The sequence below is a fragment of the Danio aesculapii genome, chromosome 17 (genome assembly GCF_903798145.1).
Source record: "Danio aesculapii chromosome 17, fDanAes4.1, whole genome shotgun sequence".
Taxonomy (NCBI): domain Eukaryota; kingdom Metazoa; phylum Chordata; class Actinopteri; order Cypriniformes; family Danionidae; genus Danio; species Danio aesculapii.
Genome location: NC_079451.1, coordinates 10,183,737 through 10,203,182, shown reverse-complemented (window position 1 = coordinate 10,203,182; position 19,446 = coordinate 10,183,737). Strand labels below are relative to the sequence as shown.

General features: G+C 36.9%; 1 protein-coding gene across 1 annotated transcript in view; it reads right to left on the bottom strand.

Moving 5' to 3' along the window:
- Positions 1-432: 432 nt before the first annotated feature.
- Positions 433-19,446, bottom strand: part of znf106a (zinc finger protein 106a) — a 34,814-nt gene continuing 15,800 nt past the window's right edge. Inside the window, exons 12-22 of the mRNA XM_056476570.1 lie at positions 17,709-17,755; positions 16,682-16,824; positions 13,030-13,164; positions 12,347-12,463; positions 12,056-12,247; positions 9,856-9,918; positions 9,651-9,770; positions 7,777-7,848; positions 7,585-7,656; positions 4,772-4,918; positions 433-4,135 (exon numbers count right to left, since the gene is read on the bottom strand). Coding sequence (XP_056332545.1) covers positions 4,079-4,135; positions 4,772-4,918; positions 7,585-7,656; positions 7,777-7,848; positions 9,651-9,770; positions 9,856-9,918; positions 12,056-12,247; positions 12,347-12,463; positions 13,030-13,164; positions 16,682-16,824; positions 17,709-17,755 — 1,165 coding nt within the window. The 3' untranslated portion in view covers positions 433-4,078. The remainder of the gene's footprint in view (positions 4,136-4,771; positions 4,919-7,584; positions 7,657-7,776; positions 7,849-9,650; positions 9,771-9,855; positions 9,919-12,055; positions 12,248-12,346; positions 12,464-13,029; positions 13,165-16,681; positions 16,825-17,708; positions 17,756-19,446) is intronic.

Here is a 19,446-nt window from a genome sequence, read left to right as displayed (position 1 = left end):
CTTCTAAGCCAGTTTTTTTATTCTGTTGAACACAAAAGAAGTGGTAGCCATTGACATATATAGTAGGACACAGAAATATCAAATACTATGGATGTCAATGGAATAAACTAAACTGGTCATAGTGTACGAGTGTAAATGCAAGAGTGTATAGGTGTTTTCCAGTTTTGGGTTGCAACTGGAAGGGTATCCGCTGTGTAAAACTGAATAAGTTGGCGGTTCATTCAGCTGTGGCGACCCCTAATTAATAAAGGGACTAAGCCGAAAAGAAAATGAATGAATGGATGTCCATGGTTTTGGTGAAAATACCTTCGTTTGTGTTCAACAAGCTCAAAATGATTCAGTGGTGAGTAAATGATAACAGAATTTACAATTTTGGTAAAAACTATTCCTATTAAGCCTCATTTTCACTTAAAACAAAAAAAAGAAACAAGATTTATCTTTAATATGTCTTTTTTTTATTCCTTTAGTTTCAATAGTATTTGTGTACAAAACTCTTAGAAAGATTTTTAACAGTATTTGAAATGAACAAGTGTGAGAAACTCTGGAACACCAGTTAAGAGGGCAGCTGAAATCTCTCCTCAGCAACACACAACTATAGCAAAAGAGTTGAGATGCATTTCAAACAAACTGTACGGTTATTCATAAAATAAACAAAAAGGAGACAGAAAATACTCGAGTGACTATATTTGAGGTTAAAAAAGCAACACTGCAGATAGAAAGCAAGTGTTGTTAACCTGTATAAAACCATCAGAAACCGTGTTAGGATTTTATGATGTCACCCAATATTTGCTTATGTAGTTATGCATAGTTAGGCCGGTTTTATTTTGTGTGTGTATAAAACTATAAAAGGAAGGCTGAGGATTATAGGAAGTGAATATGTTCCTAACCACACAAAACACTTCCAATGTTTCTCACTTCAACAACTTTCATTCGACAGCAAAATAAAACCTTGCTTTCCTGCACTTCCTCCTGCACTTTCAATTAACTACAAAACTTATCTGCACACGTGCCACATAATTCTCTAAACCGTGAAGTAAATAATAAAAACTTCTTCACTATCGAAAAAAAAAAAAACGTTTCCATAAAACACATTCATTTAATTTCTTAAAGGCGTATGCAAACCAACTGTCATACTTCAGTCTCTGTCAATAGTCACAGCAAACTTAACTCAACTGCAGTCTTGGAGTCACGGCACACTCTAATCCTTCTTTTCTTCAATGGAGAGCAACCACAGAGAAGCCAAACAAAATATGTGTCTACTGAGAAGAAGAAACTGATTCAACCACTCAAGTGACTACATTAAAACAAACAAACAAGTCTAATAGCCAAAAAATAAAATAAAAATGAAACAAAATCACCAGGTGTCTTGACAAAAATGGCAGAAGTAAATAATAGTTTGCTTCGCCAGGTATGTAATACTATAAAAACAATATAAACAGAAGACTTTAACTTGCGAAAGATGTCGTCTTCATAAAACCTGCATCCTCAAAACACCAGAATCTGGTTGATGCCTTAGAAAGGGCGTGAAAAGATATTTCAAATCCAGTCTGAGCATTCACACTCAAACAGCATCCACATTTGATTCTGATTTCACATCACATACGGATGTAATTCAGATCACATTGTGTTTATGAGCCGCACCACAAAGAGGCTATATGAATGATGAGGAAACCTCATTCGAATTCAATATGACCATTCACACTGAAACACAATCCACATTTGATTCTGATTTCACACCACATGTGGATGTAATGCAGATCACACTGCGTTTCATGTGAGTTTGTAAGCTGAATTGTTACCGCACCACGAAGAGGTGTTATGAATAATGAGAAAAAACTTTTTCAAAATCAATATGACCATTCACACTGAAACACAATCCACAGTTGATTCTGATTTCACACCACATATGGATGTAATTCAGATCACACTGTGTTTCATGTGAGTTGTAAGCTGAATTTTTGCCGCACCAAAAGATGCCTCAAGAATGATGAGGAAATCTCATTCAAGTTCAATATGACCGTTCACACTGAACCACAATCCACGTTAGATTCTGATTTCACATCACATATGGATGTAATTCAGATCACACTGTGTTTCATATGAGTTTTGTTAGCTGAATTGTTACTGCACCAAAAGATGCCTCATGAATGATGAGGAAAAACTCAATATGACTATTCACACTGAAACACAATCCACATTTGATTCTGATTTCACACCAGATATGGATGCAATTCAGTGTTATATGAATTAGTAACCTGCGTTCACTAAAACAAAATCTGGGTTATACTCTATGAATGAGGAAAAAAGTATCTGAAATTCTCTTTGACACCTTTCACATTAAAACAATGCAGCTTGAATTCTGATTTCACACCACATATAAATGTGATCAGAAAAACTATTTGAAATCCAGTCTGACCGTTCACATTAGAATAACTCAGATTCACATTGGGCTTTGTGCAAATTTGTATGAGTGGTTACAAAACACAAATCAGGCTGATGAGGGCAATTATTTTAAATCCTGTCTGACCATTCACACTGAAACACAATCTAGGCTGACTCTGATTTCACACCACTAACGGATGCATTTCAGGTCCCACTGTGCTTTGTGTGAGTGTGTAAGCTGCGTTTTTACCACACTCAAAAAAAAAGCCTTATGAATGATGAGGGAAAAAAGAATTCAAATTCAATATTATCATTCATACTGTAACAATCTACTTCAGATTCAGATTTCACACCACATATGGATGTGATTCAGGCCACATTGGGTTTCACATGAAATGGTAACCTGCATTTTTACTACAAGAACCATCTGGTTTATATGCTATGAATAATTAGAAAAACTATTTACATTGAATCACATTTCAGATTTGATCCTGTTTCACACCACATATAAATGTGATGAGGAAAATGATTCAAAATCCAATCTAAACTTACATATTGAAACAATTTAGAATTATTCCAATTAGGTTTTGTGTGAATTTGTAATCTAGATCAGTGTTTCCCAACCCTGTTCCTGGAGGCACACCAACAGTACATATTTTGTATGTCTCCCTTATCTGACCCATTCGTGTCAGGTTTTGGGTTCTTTTCTAATGTTCTGCTGAGTTGATTCAGGTGTGTTTGATTAGGGAGAGGTTGAAAATGTGTACTGTTGGTGTGCCTTCAGGAACAGGGTTGGGAAACACTGATCTAGATGGTTACAAAACAAAAGCAGGTTGATGAGAACAATTATTTCAAATGCAGTCTTACCATTCACACTGAAACACAATCCAGACTGGCACTAAATTCACACCACATATAGATGCATCTCGGGTCACACTGTGTATCGGTTGAGTTTGTAAGCTGCATTACCTCCACACCAAAAGAGGCCCAATGAATGATGAGGAAAAACAAATTAAAATCCAGTATTACCATTCACACTGAAACACAATCCACATTTGAATCTTAATTTCACACGACTTATAGCTGTGACTCAGATCACACTGGTTTTTACCCTGCTAAAATCTGGTTGCTCAACATGACAAGCCTCTTAAATCACAGAATCAGAAGATCTCTAAACTCATACCGCACACACAATAGTGAGTGATAAACTGCATGTGTTTGCTGAGGGAGCTGCCGCACCTCTATTGCTGTACTGGTACCCAAACGTTTCTCAGTTTCTCTGTCTTTATTTGGTCAGTAAATCTCAGAGCTGACGATACAGTGTATAATCAGATGAGAGTGTTTGTCTGATACAGAAATCAATCCGTTCAATCAGAGCAATGCCACATTGGTATAAAAGAATTGAGCATATTTCACACTTCGGATAGAAGTGAATAAGGAGATGAATGACTTCCTCTCATCAAAATACCAACAAAACACATCCGCTTAGAGAGCTTTTTGTTTGAACTTACACTTGAACATCTTGTTCAAAACAATCTCTCAGATATTAACTAGGCATCATCTAAGCGGCAGTTGTTGGTATCTGATGGTTCGTATAAAAATATACCCATAAACAGGGCTCCTCTGGTGAAGGCTGAATGAGACATTCCCAATATGGGAAAAAAGAGCAGGTTATGTCCAGTTATGTATTGGCCCCTCATGGCTCCATTTTACTGTCGTCCTCAGCATGTTTCTGCATGTGACAATGCACTGCCTACAAACACATGAGTCAACAATCAATTAGTGACCAAAAAAAACACCAAAACATTATTTTAGAATTACAAAAGATATCAGCACTGATCACTGATCACACCAAATGAGCTTTTTGCTTTTGAATGGTTTTCCGTGCTGCTTATGTGCCCCTGCATGCCTCACGTTTTAACCACCTACTGTGCATCGCATTTATGCCTTTGTGCACTGTGCGCCCGCAATTGAATAAAAGTCAAGCATGTTACATCAGTCGCGTCTTTTTCATTCTCCAATTAAATGAAAGCAGAGGCGGGGTTTCCACTGAAATGACAACAGTGTTTGTGTTGTCATGACAACTGAGACTTTTAAAAATGGAGGAGAGACTTATCCGTCTCTTATCTTACTTTAAGTTATCCGGAGCTGTATGACTTCACAAATCATGAATATTACAATATTATGAAATATTACAATAATAACAATATCAACAGCAGCGCTTGCGCATAACACGCAGCTGATTCAGTCATTGCCTAGCTACATAAAAAATAAATAACATCGCACAGCACTTCTTTTTTCCTTGTTAACAATAAAGTTGTTTTCAGAATGGAAAAGTGCATTCGGTGTGATCGGCCCCTTAATCAAGGGTATGTGAATGCTGGCTCACCTCTTTGGAGCTGTTGCGGGTGGTGAAGAAGCTGTCGCAGTTCCTCCAGCGGCATTTGAAGGTCTGCTGCGCTGGGCTGGTGTGATCGTTCAGCAAGTGCTGCTGCAGGTGCTCCATCACCCCGAAGATGAGAGTACAGCCGTGCCACTGTCAAGAGTCACGCAGATTATTAACTGGCATCAGGAATCTTGCTGTCTGACTGCAAAGGCCTCAGTATACTGCAAACAAAGTCCTTATCGTTCTTTGTTTGAGGGCAAAAAGAAGTTCGAAAAGTCTGAGGTGTGACATTATACTGTTTTCAAACACTCACGTTGATCGTATATAACCATAATTACAATAAATGATAGTGATGATATATGATACAAATGGTAGTGGTCCCGAAAAACACTAGGTGACTACAGCCCAGTAATTTTCTTGTATCAAATAGTATCTTGGGGTGGTCATTGACCGTACACTGACTTGGAAATCCCACATTGACTACGTCTGCTCAAAGTTCCAAAAAAACTATATATTTTTCAGGAGACTCTGATTGGTGTAATGGCCTGTTTCCACTGAGTGGTACGGTACGATACGGTTTGGTACGCTTTTATAGCTATTTCCACTGTCAAAGGGTACCTAAAAGCAAACCGTACCACACCACTTTTTGGTCACCCTTGCAAAGGGTACCAACAGGCCCAAAGGGTACCATAAGGCGGAGCAAGACACGCAGCTGAACGCTACTGGTTTAGAGATACTGCACTCGCAGAGGCAGGAGAATGAAAACAAAGGAACTGCTATTTTTAAAAACACAGCCGAGACATTACACTGTAATAATATATACATATAATAACAAGCCATATAATAAGCCAACCTTGTAGTCGTCTTGATGTCCAGCCACAAAGCCAAGAAAAACTAATTATGCCGTGCCCTGTTGTTGTTTTACGAGCCCGTCTAAAGCGTGAGTGGTTTCACGTTCTCCAGAGAGCTTGACGCATGTCTATATTTGAAATAACAAACTTTTTGAGCTCATATTAATAATGTGTGTGTGATCATTGAACTGCTCTGATTTCCAATCCGGTCAGAACGAGAGAAGCGCGAGAATGAAGTGCAAAAAAACAAAACAGAAGCTGACAAAAAAAAAAAACCCAGCAGCAAATGATGCGTCTGCAACCTAAAACATGAACCAGCTGCCATGTTTAACTATTATCACCACCTTATGGACTCTTATGAACTCGATATGACGGAATTACTTTCTAACAGAGGGCACATCTGCTGGTGAAGATTAAAGACACATATGAGAGGTTTTCTCTGGCTGTGGGTTATATTTCGTGTTGTTTTTGAAACCAAATAAGGACTAAATGTATTCTGTGTGTAGTCTTTCTGTAATTAATAACATATCGGAGACTGTAAGGGTCTGTATGTGTTTATATACGTTCATTTATTTATTTTATATAATTACAGACGTTGCAGTAGGCTATTTCGCTATATCATTGATCTGCAGTTTTAATCAAACCATGTTCATAGAAAGGTTAGTGATGAACATTTCTACACAAGTATTTATATGTATAAAGCATCTGTTTTGTGAGAAGTGCTTCTCATATGATATGTGAACGACCTGTACAGCTTTACTGTGACCTTTCCTTGAGTAAAAATAACATCGTCTGAAACTTTCTGTCATACACCACGCCCACCAAAAGGGTCCCCTTTTAGCAGTGGAAACTCAAGCTTGATAAAGGTGACCCGTACCGTACCATACTGTACCTCTCAGTGGAAACGGGCCATTAGTAAAAGCCTCATGTTGCCGTTTCATCAAGCAGTGTTGGGAAGTTTAATAAATTATGGTATGCAGGCTTGGTATGTTCAGTTCAATCAAAAACAACTTGCACGTCTTGTTAAAATTGCCATGAAAGAGATCGGTGTAAGAGAGTATACATCACTTCAGTCAACCTATGAGTTGTTGGTTTTTAGGAATGCACAAGTTATAGCAAATGATCTAAATCATGTTTTATTTTCAATGTATAAAGTACTGCCATCGGGGAAGCAATACAGAAGTAATTTATACCAATGTCCATTAGCAATTTAAATGGTAAATTACCTTGAAGGTCTTTTAAATCTCATTGGTGCTGGTAAATGTTACATCTTATCTTTTTTTGTATGTGTACTGATTCTAAGACAAATGTGCTGTTTGAGTCCAAGATAAATTTCCTGAAAAGGACAATAAAGTACAACTGAGAGAGAAGAATGATTTCATACATTTGGCAAGGAGCCTTTTGCGAAGCATCACATCCTTTTCTATTTGCTGTGGACAGACATTGAATGGCACAGTGTGTGCAAACTCACAGAAAAGATGTGGTGCAAGAAGGTTTGCTTCACGTTCGTTTTGACCCACTCCAAATCTTTAAAATCTCCTTGAAGGTGATTGTACTGGTGTGGATGCATATGTAAAAGCTCTGCTATTCAACTCTCCAATGTATTCATATGGCTAGTAATGTTATTTTGGATGCTGTTCTCCTGTCCGACCCCCTTGGAATGAGAAATAATTCAGGAAAAAGAAATAGAAAGTCAAAGAGGGCAGAGCTCCAGAACACACCCACTGATTGCGTAATCGCCATGGACCAATGGTAGCCCAAAGGAGTTTAGAAGCCAAAACAAATTCCCCCAAAAGTCCACTTTGGTGAGCTGTTTTGCACTGCAGAAACTTAAATCTTAATTAATCTTAAAAAGAACTTCATTTTGGCCAATTTTGTTTGAAATTACGTCATTCTTTCGTCAGATTTCATTTGAAATACACCAGGGTCCTAATACATTCAGATGTCATGAGCTCAGAGTCTTACCCAGCAGCGGTGGTTCTGAATCAGGTTCAGTTTGACAGCTTTTACGCTTCCGTCATAGCAGCCTGTGTAAATCTGCAAGAAACATCACCTCATTTTTACAAACTTTTATTTAGATAATAAATATCTGTAAATCTGTATATGACAAGTTTCTGTAATCGGATCCCAGTAGGCTGTTTTTAAAGATGTGCTCACCATGCTCTTGTGGATCACCATACACATCACCATGTCTGAATGTCCTCCATAAACTTGAAGTCTGTCATGGGACTGGAACCACCAGAAAATGTGGTCAATATTATAAAGAGTTCACAGCAAAAACAAATATTTCCAATGTAATCCAACTACACAGTCATTCTCACCAAACCCAAAAAATCAACCATTCAATTCAACCAAAATTTGCATTTAATCACAGAGTAGCTTTTGTCATGATTTTAGTCAGATAAACCTGGTTTAACAGTACCAGTGTGATTTGCTATTGTTTATATAATGTACTTCCTATATGCTATCACAGTGTAAAAGGGTCTTAAAAAGTGTTACATTTGACTTGATAATACCTGCAGAAACCCTGTACTATATTAAACCCTGATGGTCACGTTTATTATTCCTGTTATTTTCAACTAATATTATAGAATGGTATTCTATCTCATTACAGTGCATTTCATTGTTATCCACTTGTTAAGTTGTGACGTATGGAGGATGTTTCTGGGTCCAAGCCGCTACTCATTTGAATTGAGAAAATATTAGTTTATGCCCACTTTTTAGTCCTATCACATTTTAAATTTAATTTTATAATTATATAAATAATTATATAAAATCATGGTGTAAACAACAGTCTCTGGACTTGCTGCATCACAAATACCAACAATTTTTAAAAAATTAATCACTTTCTGGCCAATGGATTTTAGGCGTGGATATATATATTGTGATCGTGATTTTCGAAAGTATTACATCGCTTTGTAAACTTTTATTATTACAATTTGATGAATCCCCCCATACAGTTTGATAGAGCGCATGGACCTGGAAGCTGCTTTGCATGATGTCACACTTAACAAGAGGATTGTTATTTAAAACAAAAAAGTTGCGTGCTTTACCTTATTAAATCTTGTCATTAACAAAATAAATATATTACATGTTTTTGTTTTTAAATAGAATTCAGAAACTAACAAACCAATATTAAGACCATTATGAATGAAATTTTAGACTTATACAAGACTAAACACTAATGATTATTTCTAATGGCCCGGTTGGGCCAATGAATTTTTTTTGCTTGGCACCAAATGTAATTATTTCTCAGCAATATACTTTAATGAGTCAAGAAAACTCTAGTTGTATACACTTTTTTCAACATAATATATCTTTTTGACAAAAAAAACGACAGGTTTAACATTGTTAAGTATATTTATTGTGGAGATAATTACATAAATAATCAAAAATATATATTTGTTAGCTTTTGATCCAACTTGATTGACTATAACTTCTATTCAATCTAATGCGTTTCTGTAATAAATCCTTAAGTTTCATGCCCATTTATAAATATTATGTCTACTCCCCCTTACTTCTGTAAAGAGTTTTTGTATGAATGGAAGATAATGTAAAGGCATATATTGCTCTGTTATTATCATGAGTAACTGTGTAATTGTTTTTCGTTTTCTTTCCTGGGGAATTGTATCTCTTTGCAATAAAAAAACTTAAATTTAAACTTGAATATTTAAAAAAAAGGTTTTATTAAGATTGATTGTTAGTGATTGGATGGATGTCAGCCTGATTGTGTAGCTTTACTTGGGCAGAGGAAAATTAAGACCTGTTAAAAAATTATTTAAGACATACAACACAATCTTTCAGTGAATTTAAGACTTTTTAAGGCCTAAAATTTGTTTTTGAAATTTAAGAAATTTTAAGACCCCGCAGATAATTTAAGACCCCTGTTGTACTAAGAAAAGGTAAAAAATGTGCTTCATTTCATTGAAAATAATGGAATAAAATCTTGATTTAAAAAAAAAGAATCTTTAATGAAAGAATTTTCTGCGTATAATGAAGCTGCTAGTCATCATTAAATGTGTTGTTTATACCTGGAGCTCGTACACGCGAACCAGTTTGTCTAGACATGCGGTGACCATCACCTTTCCCAGTATGGCCACCACAGTGACGGCATGACTGTGGCCCTTATAGATCCTTACCAGTTCTCCTGTCTGCAGATCCAGAGACATAGAAGTGAATAAGCATACAAGATATAATACAATATATATTTGTGACTGACACCCCTGATGTACTCACGTGAATGTTGTGTGCATGTACAGACTGGTCACTCGAGCCACTGAACACCAAATCATTCACCACCTGTAGAGAAGCAGCAGATGAAGCTTAGCATCTTCTAAGGCTGCATTTACACTGCAGATCTTGATGGTCATTTCCAATTTTGTGATTGTATCTGATTTTTTTGCTGACCTGCTTACATCATCTTTTAAAAAGTGACTCGTATCCGATTGTCTGCATTTACACTGGACACGACAAAGGCGCAATGACCAGGAAAATTGTAGTGTTGTCACAAATACAGTTTCATGAAAATCATGATTTTTAAAACTCAGTGTAAATCCTATTATAGTGAGAATGGCTACTAGCTAAAGGCTGCAATGTACATAACATGTTCATATAGACAGTTAATATATTCATTCAAATTCCTATATATATATATATATATATATATAGATATATATATATATATATATATATATATATATAGATATATATATATATATATATATATATATATATATATATATATATATATATATATATATATATATGATAAATAATGAATATATTTACATTAATTAATTCATTTTCATCTGCTTTTCCGGGAGCAGCAGTCTCAGAAGAGAACTCCAGACTTCCCTCTCCCCACTCCCCACACTTCCTCCAGCTCCTCTGGGGGATCCCAAGGGGTTCCCAGGCCAGCCAAGAGACATAATCTCTTCAGTGTGACCTGGGTCTTCCCCAAGGCCTTCTCCCGGTGGGACATGCCTGGAACATCTCCCTAGGTAGGCGTCCAGAAAGCATCCGAAACAGATGCCCAAGCCTCCTTAGCTGACTTCTTTCGATGTGGAGGAATAGCGGCTCTACTCCCGGGTGACAGAGCTCCTCACTCTATCTATAAGAGTGTGCCCTGCCACCCTCCATAGGAAACTCACTTTGGCCACTTGTATCTGAGCTCTTGTCCTTTTGGTTATGACCCATAGCTCATGACCATAAGTGAGAGTAGGAATGTAGAGTGACTGGTAAATCGAGAGCTTTGCCTTTCAGCTCAGCTCCTTTACCACAACAAACTGGTACATCGACCGCATTACTGCTGCCGCTGCACTGATCTGCCTGTTTTATATATATATATATATATATATATATATATATATATATATATATATATATATATATATATATATATACACATACTAGGGGTGTCTAGTATATATAAATTTAAATGGACCGGGATACCGATGCAGACAATTCGGTATCGGTTCAGTAATAATCATAACCGGTTATTGTGTACTGACATCATTTATCTCATATGCGATATGTCGCCGTAGCTTACTATGGCGAGGGAGGCGAACGTGAGTTTACAACGCTCCAACTACTTAAAACACAGAAGCTGTGCACAATTTCACTGTGTGTTTGTTTGCTGGACAGTCTTTTACTGACACTTACAGCAGAAGCCCCTATTTCACTGTAATTGAGAGAATGAAAGTAAACTCCATTTCTCTCTCTCACTGCGGCCCGTTTGACTCTATATTTCCTCTCCTCTCGGCTGTTACAGCGATACTTCTGGATACAGACAGGACTATCGCGTCTATCATGGATCAGCTGTGATCGCCGCTGCAGTGTTGCCAGATGTAGCTCACTGATTCAAGCCCAAAAACACCCAATCTGGCAACACTGCGACGCTGCCATTTATCAAACAAACATTTAATGTATGTCGTATTCCGTATATTGTGCTGCACACTACTGAAATATTCACAAATCAAATCGCAATATCAGTCAGACGAAATCACTATTAGATATATTTATCAAATCACACAACCCCTCTTGGCTTTTATAAAACAGCTTTTTGTGACAAACAACATAAACATGGATGTTGTGAAGTAGTTTTCCAAGTGCAGATTTAACAAACAATACCATGAATAAGACATAACAAAACATAAAAATATATATCTACATGAAATAATACAGACATAAGTAAATAAATCTACAATGCAGGTATCCATGTTAACATGTCCATGTTGTCACAAAAAAAACAAACAAAAAAGTTGTTATAGATACAAAATTTGGTGGAATGATATACATAGATGTGTGAAATGTATTTATTTTTAAAAACATTTTCAACTCATTTTAACAAAGCCATGATAATAATAACTGTGATTTTTTTGTGAAGTCTTAAAGCTTTAAACATATGCAACAGAAAAAAGTACAATTGGCCACAAACCTTCATGCAGAGCACCGTTTTGGTGTGTCCCTCCAGCGTTCGCAGCAGCAGGCCACTCTTCGCATCTCGAACGCTGATGGTGGTGTCATAAGAGCCCACCAGAAGGATGCGGCGAGCACCTTCCTGGGCCGTTGCCAGACAACTTACTGCCCGCGGGCCGTGACACTCGAACACATCCAGCTGCTTATTGTTCTGCAGGAGAAGAGAGAAAAGTTGACCAGCAGAGCAAGACACACAACAGGCTGTCAGCCTTTCTTTTCTGAATCAAGCTTTTATTAGAACACTTCATACCCGAAGACTGAGAGTGATCACTGAGCCATTGGCCAGACCGACGTAGAGAATTTTCCAGCGATTATGGAGACAGAGCACTCGATCTGGCAGAGACAGCTGCTCCACACACTCTTTGGTCTGAGGAGAAAATAGGAATGCTTGTCATACTTGCAATGTTATGGGAAGGTATGTATAGATTGAAACTTTTAATTAAAATAAAGCTAAAATAAATATGAGATAAAGAGAGTTATGAGCTTGCCATACTAGCTTCTCTGGCTATTTCATTGTAAAACAGATAAAATGTATATTACTAATACATACATTATAGATAATACTTTTCTATAATAAAAAGCTTTATAATTATAATAATAATAAAAATCATCAACAGTGAATAATACATAAGACAAAAATCTAAAATAGTTTCTTAAAATTTATTTTCATTAAAGCTACCATTTTTGGAGAATTGAAATAATATATGAATGTCTGTTTAACGTAAATAAAAGAAATAAAAATTTCATTCAAAATTAGAAAGCTGGCTTTTAAACAACTGTTTTTCTAAAGTAGTAAACATGACAAAAAAATAAACGCATGCCAAAAGTTTCACGTTCCATAGAAGAAATAAAATTATGTAGTTAGAATGAGCATAAATAATGACAGCGCTCTTGTATGGGAATCCCTTAAAGACACAATCCCAAGCGAAGCACCTTGAGGCTGTAACATCGGATGGTCTGGTCACTTGATCCAGAGTACAGGCGTTGCTGCAGGCCTCCTCCACATGACACCAACAGGCAATTCACTTTGCTGCTATGACCTTCAAACACAGCCACACACTTCCGGCTCTGAAACAACAACGAAGAGAGATTTCTAGAAACCTGCTTCTAAGCTGCATTCATAAATAATTTTTATGTGTAAATAGATTCATTTAAAGAGTCATGAACTGAGAAATGAAATTTCCCTTGATCTAATCATATATAGTGTAAGACTTGAGATATAACAAATACTTTGATGTCATAGAAAATTCAAATATGAACTGAAAACAGAGACAATCGGCTCCACAACCCACTAGGTGGGAATGCGGAAAAACTAGCTCCCCTCCTTTCCTCCATTTACATTTGAAACATCTCCCGAAAAACCCCTTGGTCACCCAGCCCCTTTTAACTCTACTCACACAGAATAGTCATTTTAAAATATGAATGTTCTATATAAATCCAAGTGACTTTATCTATCATGTTTGATATCATTTGAAATGTCTCAGTGCGATTGGTACAATGGTCTCATTTCCTCAGAAATAGACATAATCAAAACAACAGATATATAACTTCAGGTATCTGTTGAACCACTGTGAAGGGTGTGCCTATCCTATAGACAGAAACTCTTCCACTAAATGCAAATGCATTTTGTTATTCAACACACCCCTTTTCTCGAGGAGATTCTTGGATTGACTACTTAAAGTAAAGTTTCTAAATGTTCGGCACGATTCTTTTACCCAGATCAGCCCATAGCGTGGAACTTCATGTTCCATGTTATGTATATTTTAAAGTCAGGTATGCATCTTTTAATCTTGGATTTATCTTTGATAATTTGATGTCTTGTATTGATTGTTTATGAATTGACTGAATGAATTGACATAATATACATTTACCTGACTAATAAATTGTTATGTTTTGAATTATTCCAACAGAGATTGTGTTGTTATCTCTAGGAATACGTTAAATCCATAACACCACAAGCCACTGTACAGGTTAGTAACGGACTAAACACGGTAGACGGAGCAGCGTGGCACGCTATACGATGTTCTTAGAGGTCCTACTAACACATTGGCATTAATTCAAGTATACTGAGACTGTAAAAGGCCAATAATGGGTTTTCTATTTAGAACAAAAAAAAATAGTTGAGACCAATCTAAATGTGGGTAGGCCTTCATCTCTAAACTTATAATACTATTTAAATCATATGGTGATTACTATGATATGATGAAATAGTTTTGCTTTGATTTAGTAGATAGCAGATCTATGGGGACCACACAACAAATATTCTAAACTGAGTAAGTAGAGTTCTGCCTTTTTATAATAGTGGTTAATCGCCTGTTTAATGACCAAGACTGACATGCTTGTGTTTAAGAGATTGTATACTCGGCCGGTACAAGACTCAGGATGTTATAGGAATCCGAACGAAAGAGAACAACATACAATAACAAATCCAAGAGAATATTCAATCATAATCTAAAGCCATATTAAAAGAAACAAAATAATCTTATCAATGTTTTATAAATGGAGTCAGATAAAAACGAGGATAAATATATTAATATTCTAAACCACCTCATACTAAAATTGGAGTCAGATATGAGTTAAGTTTAAAGTAAATCAACATTGCACACTGGAAAGGCTGAACATGCAGTGAACCTTTATCCACCAGTAGACACCGTCATTGGACTAACTGGCTGGACCTTACATATAGTGTCTTTCGACTACATCCTGGGGTCACGGGACTACAAAACATCCTGTAGTTTTAAAACTCTACACCTTCTTATTACTCCGGCTTATATAGCTGGATTTTTAGAAAGATTGAAACTAAAAGATAATGTTTGTGCCAATGATATTGGATCCAACATGTTGTCCAACATCTCTATTTATGTTAATTTTGTTAATACAAATCATTTAGGCCCAATCCCAATTCTACCCTTTACCCCTACCCCTTGTTTTGGCATTCACGGAAAGGGGTAGGGGTGTTCCAATTCTCTTTAGCTTGAAGGCGTAGGGCTAAGGGCTAACAAAAAATTTTCAGGACCACACTCAAAACCAAGGGGTAAAATTTTTTTCCCAGAATACACCATCGACAACAGCAGCATGGCTGCACCCGGAAGTAAAGAGATGCACAAATTAGTATTTTTTGTCATTATTTTTACAACAAACAAGCACATGTTTTAATACATTCACAACCGCGTTCGTGTTTTACCGTCATGCTTTAAAAAAAGTGCTGAAATAAAAACTGCTAAATTTGGCTATCCGTAATCCCTAATAATAACTCCTGTACAGTACTCCCACAACATTCTGTCACTTGACACTGGAATACTCAGAAATGTCTAGTGGCTGGGAATAAGCTTTTACAGCGTCTGCTATAATGTTAATGTTGTTTTTGGTGTGTTTTTATTGATGAATATGGCCACTGTGTAAATGCACAGTACAGTTACGATCTTATTGCCACATTAGATCATTATGATAACATGATATATGCCTTCAGTGATTTCCTGAAGATAAATACCAAAAAAATACAACTGGAATAACTACAGCAGTCGCGATTGTCTGATTTCATGTGAAGAAAGAGATCACGATGACATATGATGACGTGTCCAGGTGTTTAAGTGCTGTCCAATTTCTAAGGGGATTGAGATGGGGTAGGGGTACAAAATTAGAACTGGGATTGGGCCTTAATATGTATTAAGTACCTGTGTTTTTTACCTAAATCCCAGCACAAATCAAACATATATAAAAAAGTTTACATCTGAGCTGTCCTTTCGATATATTCAAAACTGTCAGCCAATAATACCAGTGGGTGTTTACTTCTGAGTCAACAATCCAACACATCTATTGTTGGATGTATTCCAATGAGGGTGGTCAAAACCGGACAGAAAATAGCCTATTGCTTTTAAGACCATGTCAACTCGATTCCTATGAAAACGCCAAAACGCACTGTGATGCATGTTAAGGGCACGCCAAACCAACACGGGGCAATAAGGACACTTTCATGCACGGCTGATACCAAAGAGAATTAAGTATTTTCGCAAGTAATTTTCATACAAATCAATGCAAATGTGAGAACTGAGGTGGATTACTGTTTCATGGTGCGAACAATGCAGAATATGTGATGTGTTTGTTTCGAACATGCAGAATTGGTGTGAACCCAGTTGCGTTAGCCAATCAGAAAGGAGAAAACAGCATGCAGGCTGACATCATGAGGCAAAAACTCCAGTTGTAGTATCTACGCTGTACCACACTGTACCCGCATTTTGTAAAATCTTTATCCTGGCCGGAGTTTACAGAAAGTTTCAATTTCAGGCACCCGCAGGGGGGGTGTTAGGATGATTCTAAGGGCCCATGCCATTTTGGATTTTGGGGCCCCCAGAGTTACTATTAGGGTCATGCCTAAACCACCTAAATCACCAAAACCACCCCCTCTTCACTTCACACGACAATAATGATTTTTTTTTTGTTACTACCATAACTGGAACTCTTAGAACATAACAAAATAAATAAAAAAGGAAGTTCATGATCTCCTTGAACTACAACTTTCAGACAATTTCTACAACTTTAACACCCTCATTGGACAAAAGTACAACAACATGTATGATGCTCTTACTATCAGGCTGAAAGCGCGTATAGTGCGGTCCCCTGAGCAAGTATACAGCAGTCCATTATGAATATGCATTCCATTCACAGCCTCTTGATGGCCTTCAAAGTCTCCTTCTGTTGGAAGCTCCTCCTCCCCGGGATCTGATATATCTGACGAAACACACACACGCACAAAGATATCAGTTATTTAGTGAAATATTAACACTACCAAAGACATGTTTGTCTAGAGAAATATACCAGCTGTTATATAACTATGTAGCTAACAGAACACAATTTAAAGCTTTGGGTAAAATTTAGTTCGATTAAAACAACTCACTGACTTTAAATAGTGAATGTGGCTTCAAAATTAGTATTTTAGTCGAAAGTATACTTCACTTTATACACGTTTGTGAAAGTGTAATCATGGAGAAACCAGCCCTGGCGATTGAGACTCTGTACAGACGCTGGCACAATTCTCAGGGCTGTTAACCCAGCAGTCAATCTCACAGGCACAGGTTAAGTATAAAACTAAGCGGCACTAAGAATACCTTGCCTTAAAAAGTAATTTGGGGACTTGAACTATTTTTGTATGCAGATCGTGTGAGTATTCTAATTTGGTCATTCTGCTATGACCGCACTGCGAGCAAGGAACGAGACAGATTTAATGTAATGACTGCTACAACAAGATAAAAAAATATATATAGTGAATTGCATGCAACACACATTGTATATTTAAGAGAAGATGAATTTAGCTGAGATAAATAGTATTAATGATCCACTTGCTTTAGCATCCATATAAAGGTGCTTTCGTAACAGGTAGTTAATTAAAGGAACATGTTAGCTTTTTGTCTATGCCAGTTTTTCGTATGGTATGTACACTTATGTCAGTGTAGTTTTTATTGTGATAGGCTAGACACTGAAGTACTAAAATTGGAGCTAATTTTGTTCCCAGATATGGTATTCCTACAACTAAAATCTTTCCAAAGTTGGAATAGTATGGGTTTTTCTGCCTATAGTTCTAGGAACTCTTTTCCATCCAACAGCATACCACATACCTGAGGGTACCTTGGACTCCAACATCACTGAGGATGATTTTATTTCACTGCAAAAATAAATAAAAGCAACATTTCAATAGATTAATCTACAAATCTTCAATAGCAGTGGATAGAATCAAAGTGCAAGGAGGTCATGCAGACACCAAACCAGAATATCTGTAAGTAATCGACTGATCGAAGAACACAAGGAACTAGGATACAGTATTAAATACTATTATTTACCTTATTATCATAAGTAAACATTATACAATACCAATACATTTATCATTCACTGTAAACCTGAAGCAACTATAAGAATCTCAGCTTGGATAATCTGATTTCCAAGTATTACTTCAAAACAAGGGTATCCAAGGGTATCCTGTCGAGCAGGAGAGTTCAAACCTGCACCTACACCCCTAAATAGTGCACAATATAAGGGAGCAGCCATTTCTAGTGGTGTCCAAAGATTTAAGTTGTGTCCCAAATGGCACACTAACACACTATGCACTTATTCACTAATGTTGTATACGAGTGGTCGGGAACATATGGCTCGCGAGCCACAAGTGGCTCTTTGACCAAAATACGTGGCTCTCCTGCTGTCTCCCTTAAATAATATTTTTCAGTAAAAAAAAAAAAGATAACCGTCAGATAACTAGAAATCAGTTTCCAATTGAAAATACAATTACAGTTCCCTCGTTACTGTAATTTTTTGTAGAAAAAAAGAATAAAAACTCAATGTTTCAAACAATAAGTGTGAGCGCCGCTGTGAATAAACTTACGTTTCTATAGAAACCACACGCACGTAAATTCAAACATGAGTGGTGATAATGGCAAAAAGAAAATAATCATGAGGAACATCGTAAGTTTCAAAATGAGTGGGCAGAAACATTAGCTCTTTTGCTCTGTTGCTCTGCTCTGTCTGATTTGAAGAAAACACATTTCCTCTTGTAAAAAAATTAAATGTTAGGAGACATTTTGAAACCCACCATGCAGCTTTTGCGGCAAAGTACCAGCCGAGCGAAAGCCGAAAGAAGGCATGTGAGCTCTAGCATAAAGTGCAAACCGGACAAAAACAGCAGGGGCAGGACGGGAGTTTGGACAGGGTCATCTTGGAGTTTGAATGCTGCAAGTTCTGCTTGTGCTTGCCTCATTGGAGATCGCGAGGCAAAGGAAACCTTTCACAGATGGCGAATAAGTCCTGTGTGTTAAGTAACCTACGCAAATGAACTGTTGGCGGTGGTCCTTTTGAGCTGATCTTGTTCTGGGAAATGTCAGATATTCATGCTTTGCGTTCTGGTATTTATTTTAATTGATTCGGCATTAACTGGTGAGTGTTGAATACCTGCATGTTTGTGTGTGTGTGCGTGTGACAGAGAGAGAGAGAATGTCCGAGTGAAAAACTGCAAGCAGCAAAGCTGTGTTGAGTGTGTGTGTGTGCTTTCTTACATTGACAATCACTTTCATTGGTTGGTGATTGTTGTTTCGTGCGCAGGAGCAGCGAAAATAAATAATGGCATAATGGCCTACATAAATAATAACCGTGTTTTCAAAATGCCAGAGGCAGTCAAGCATTTATATATTTTAAATTTAAGTACGTTAAATCTGATTATGAGCCTGATAAAGAGAAGATGAAACTGCGTAAATGGATCAGGAGACAGACGCAAAGCGATCTGAAAGTCAGCCAGAAACAAGACGAAAGAGGTAACTGGGCTCTGAGTCATTTTTGCTTGGCACATAATAGTGAAGTGAACAATGTCAG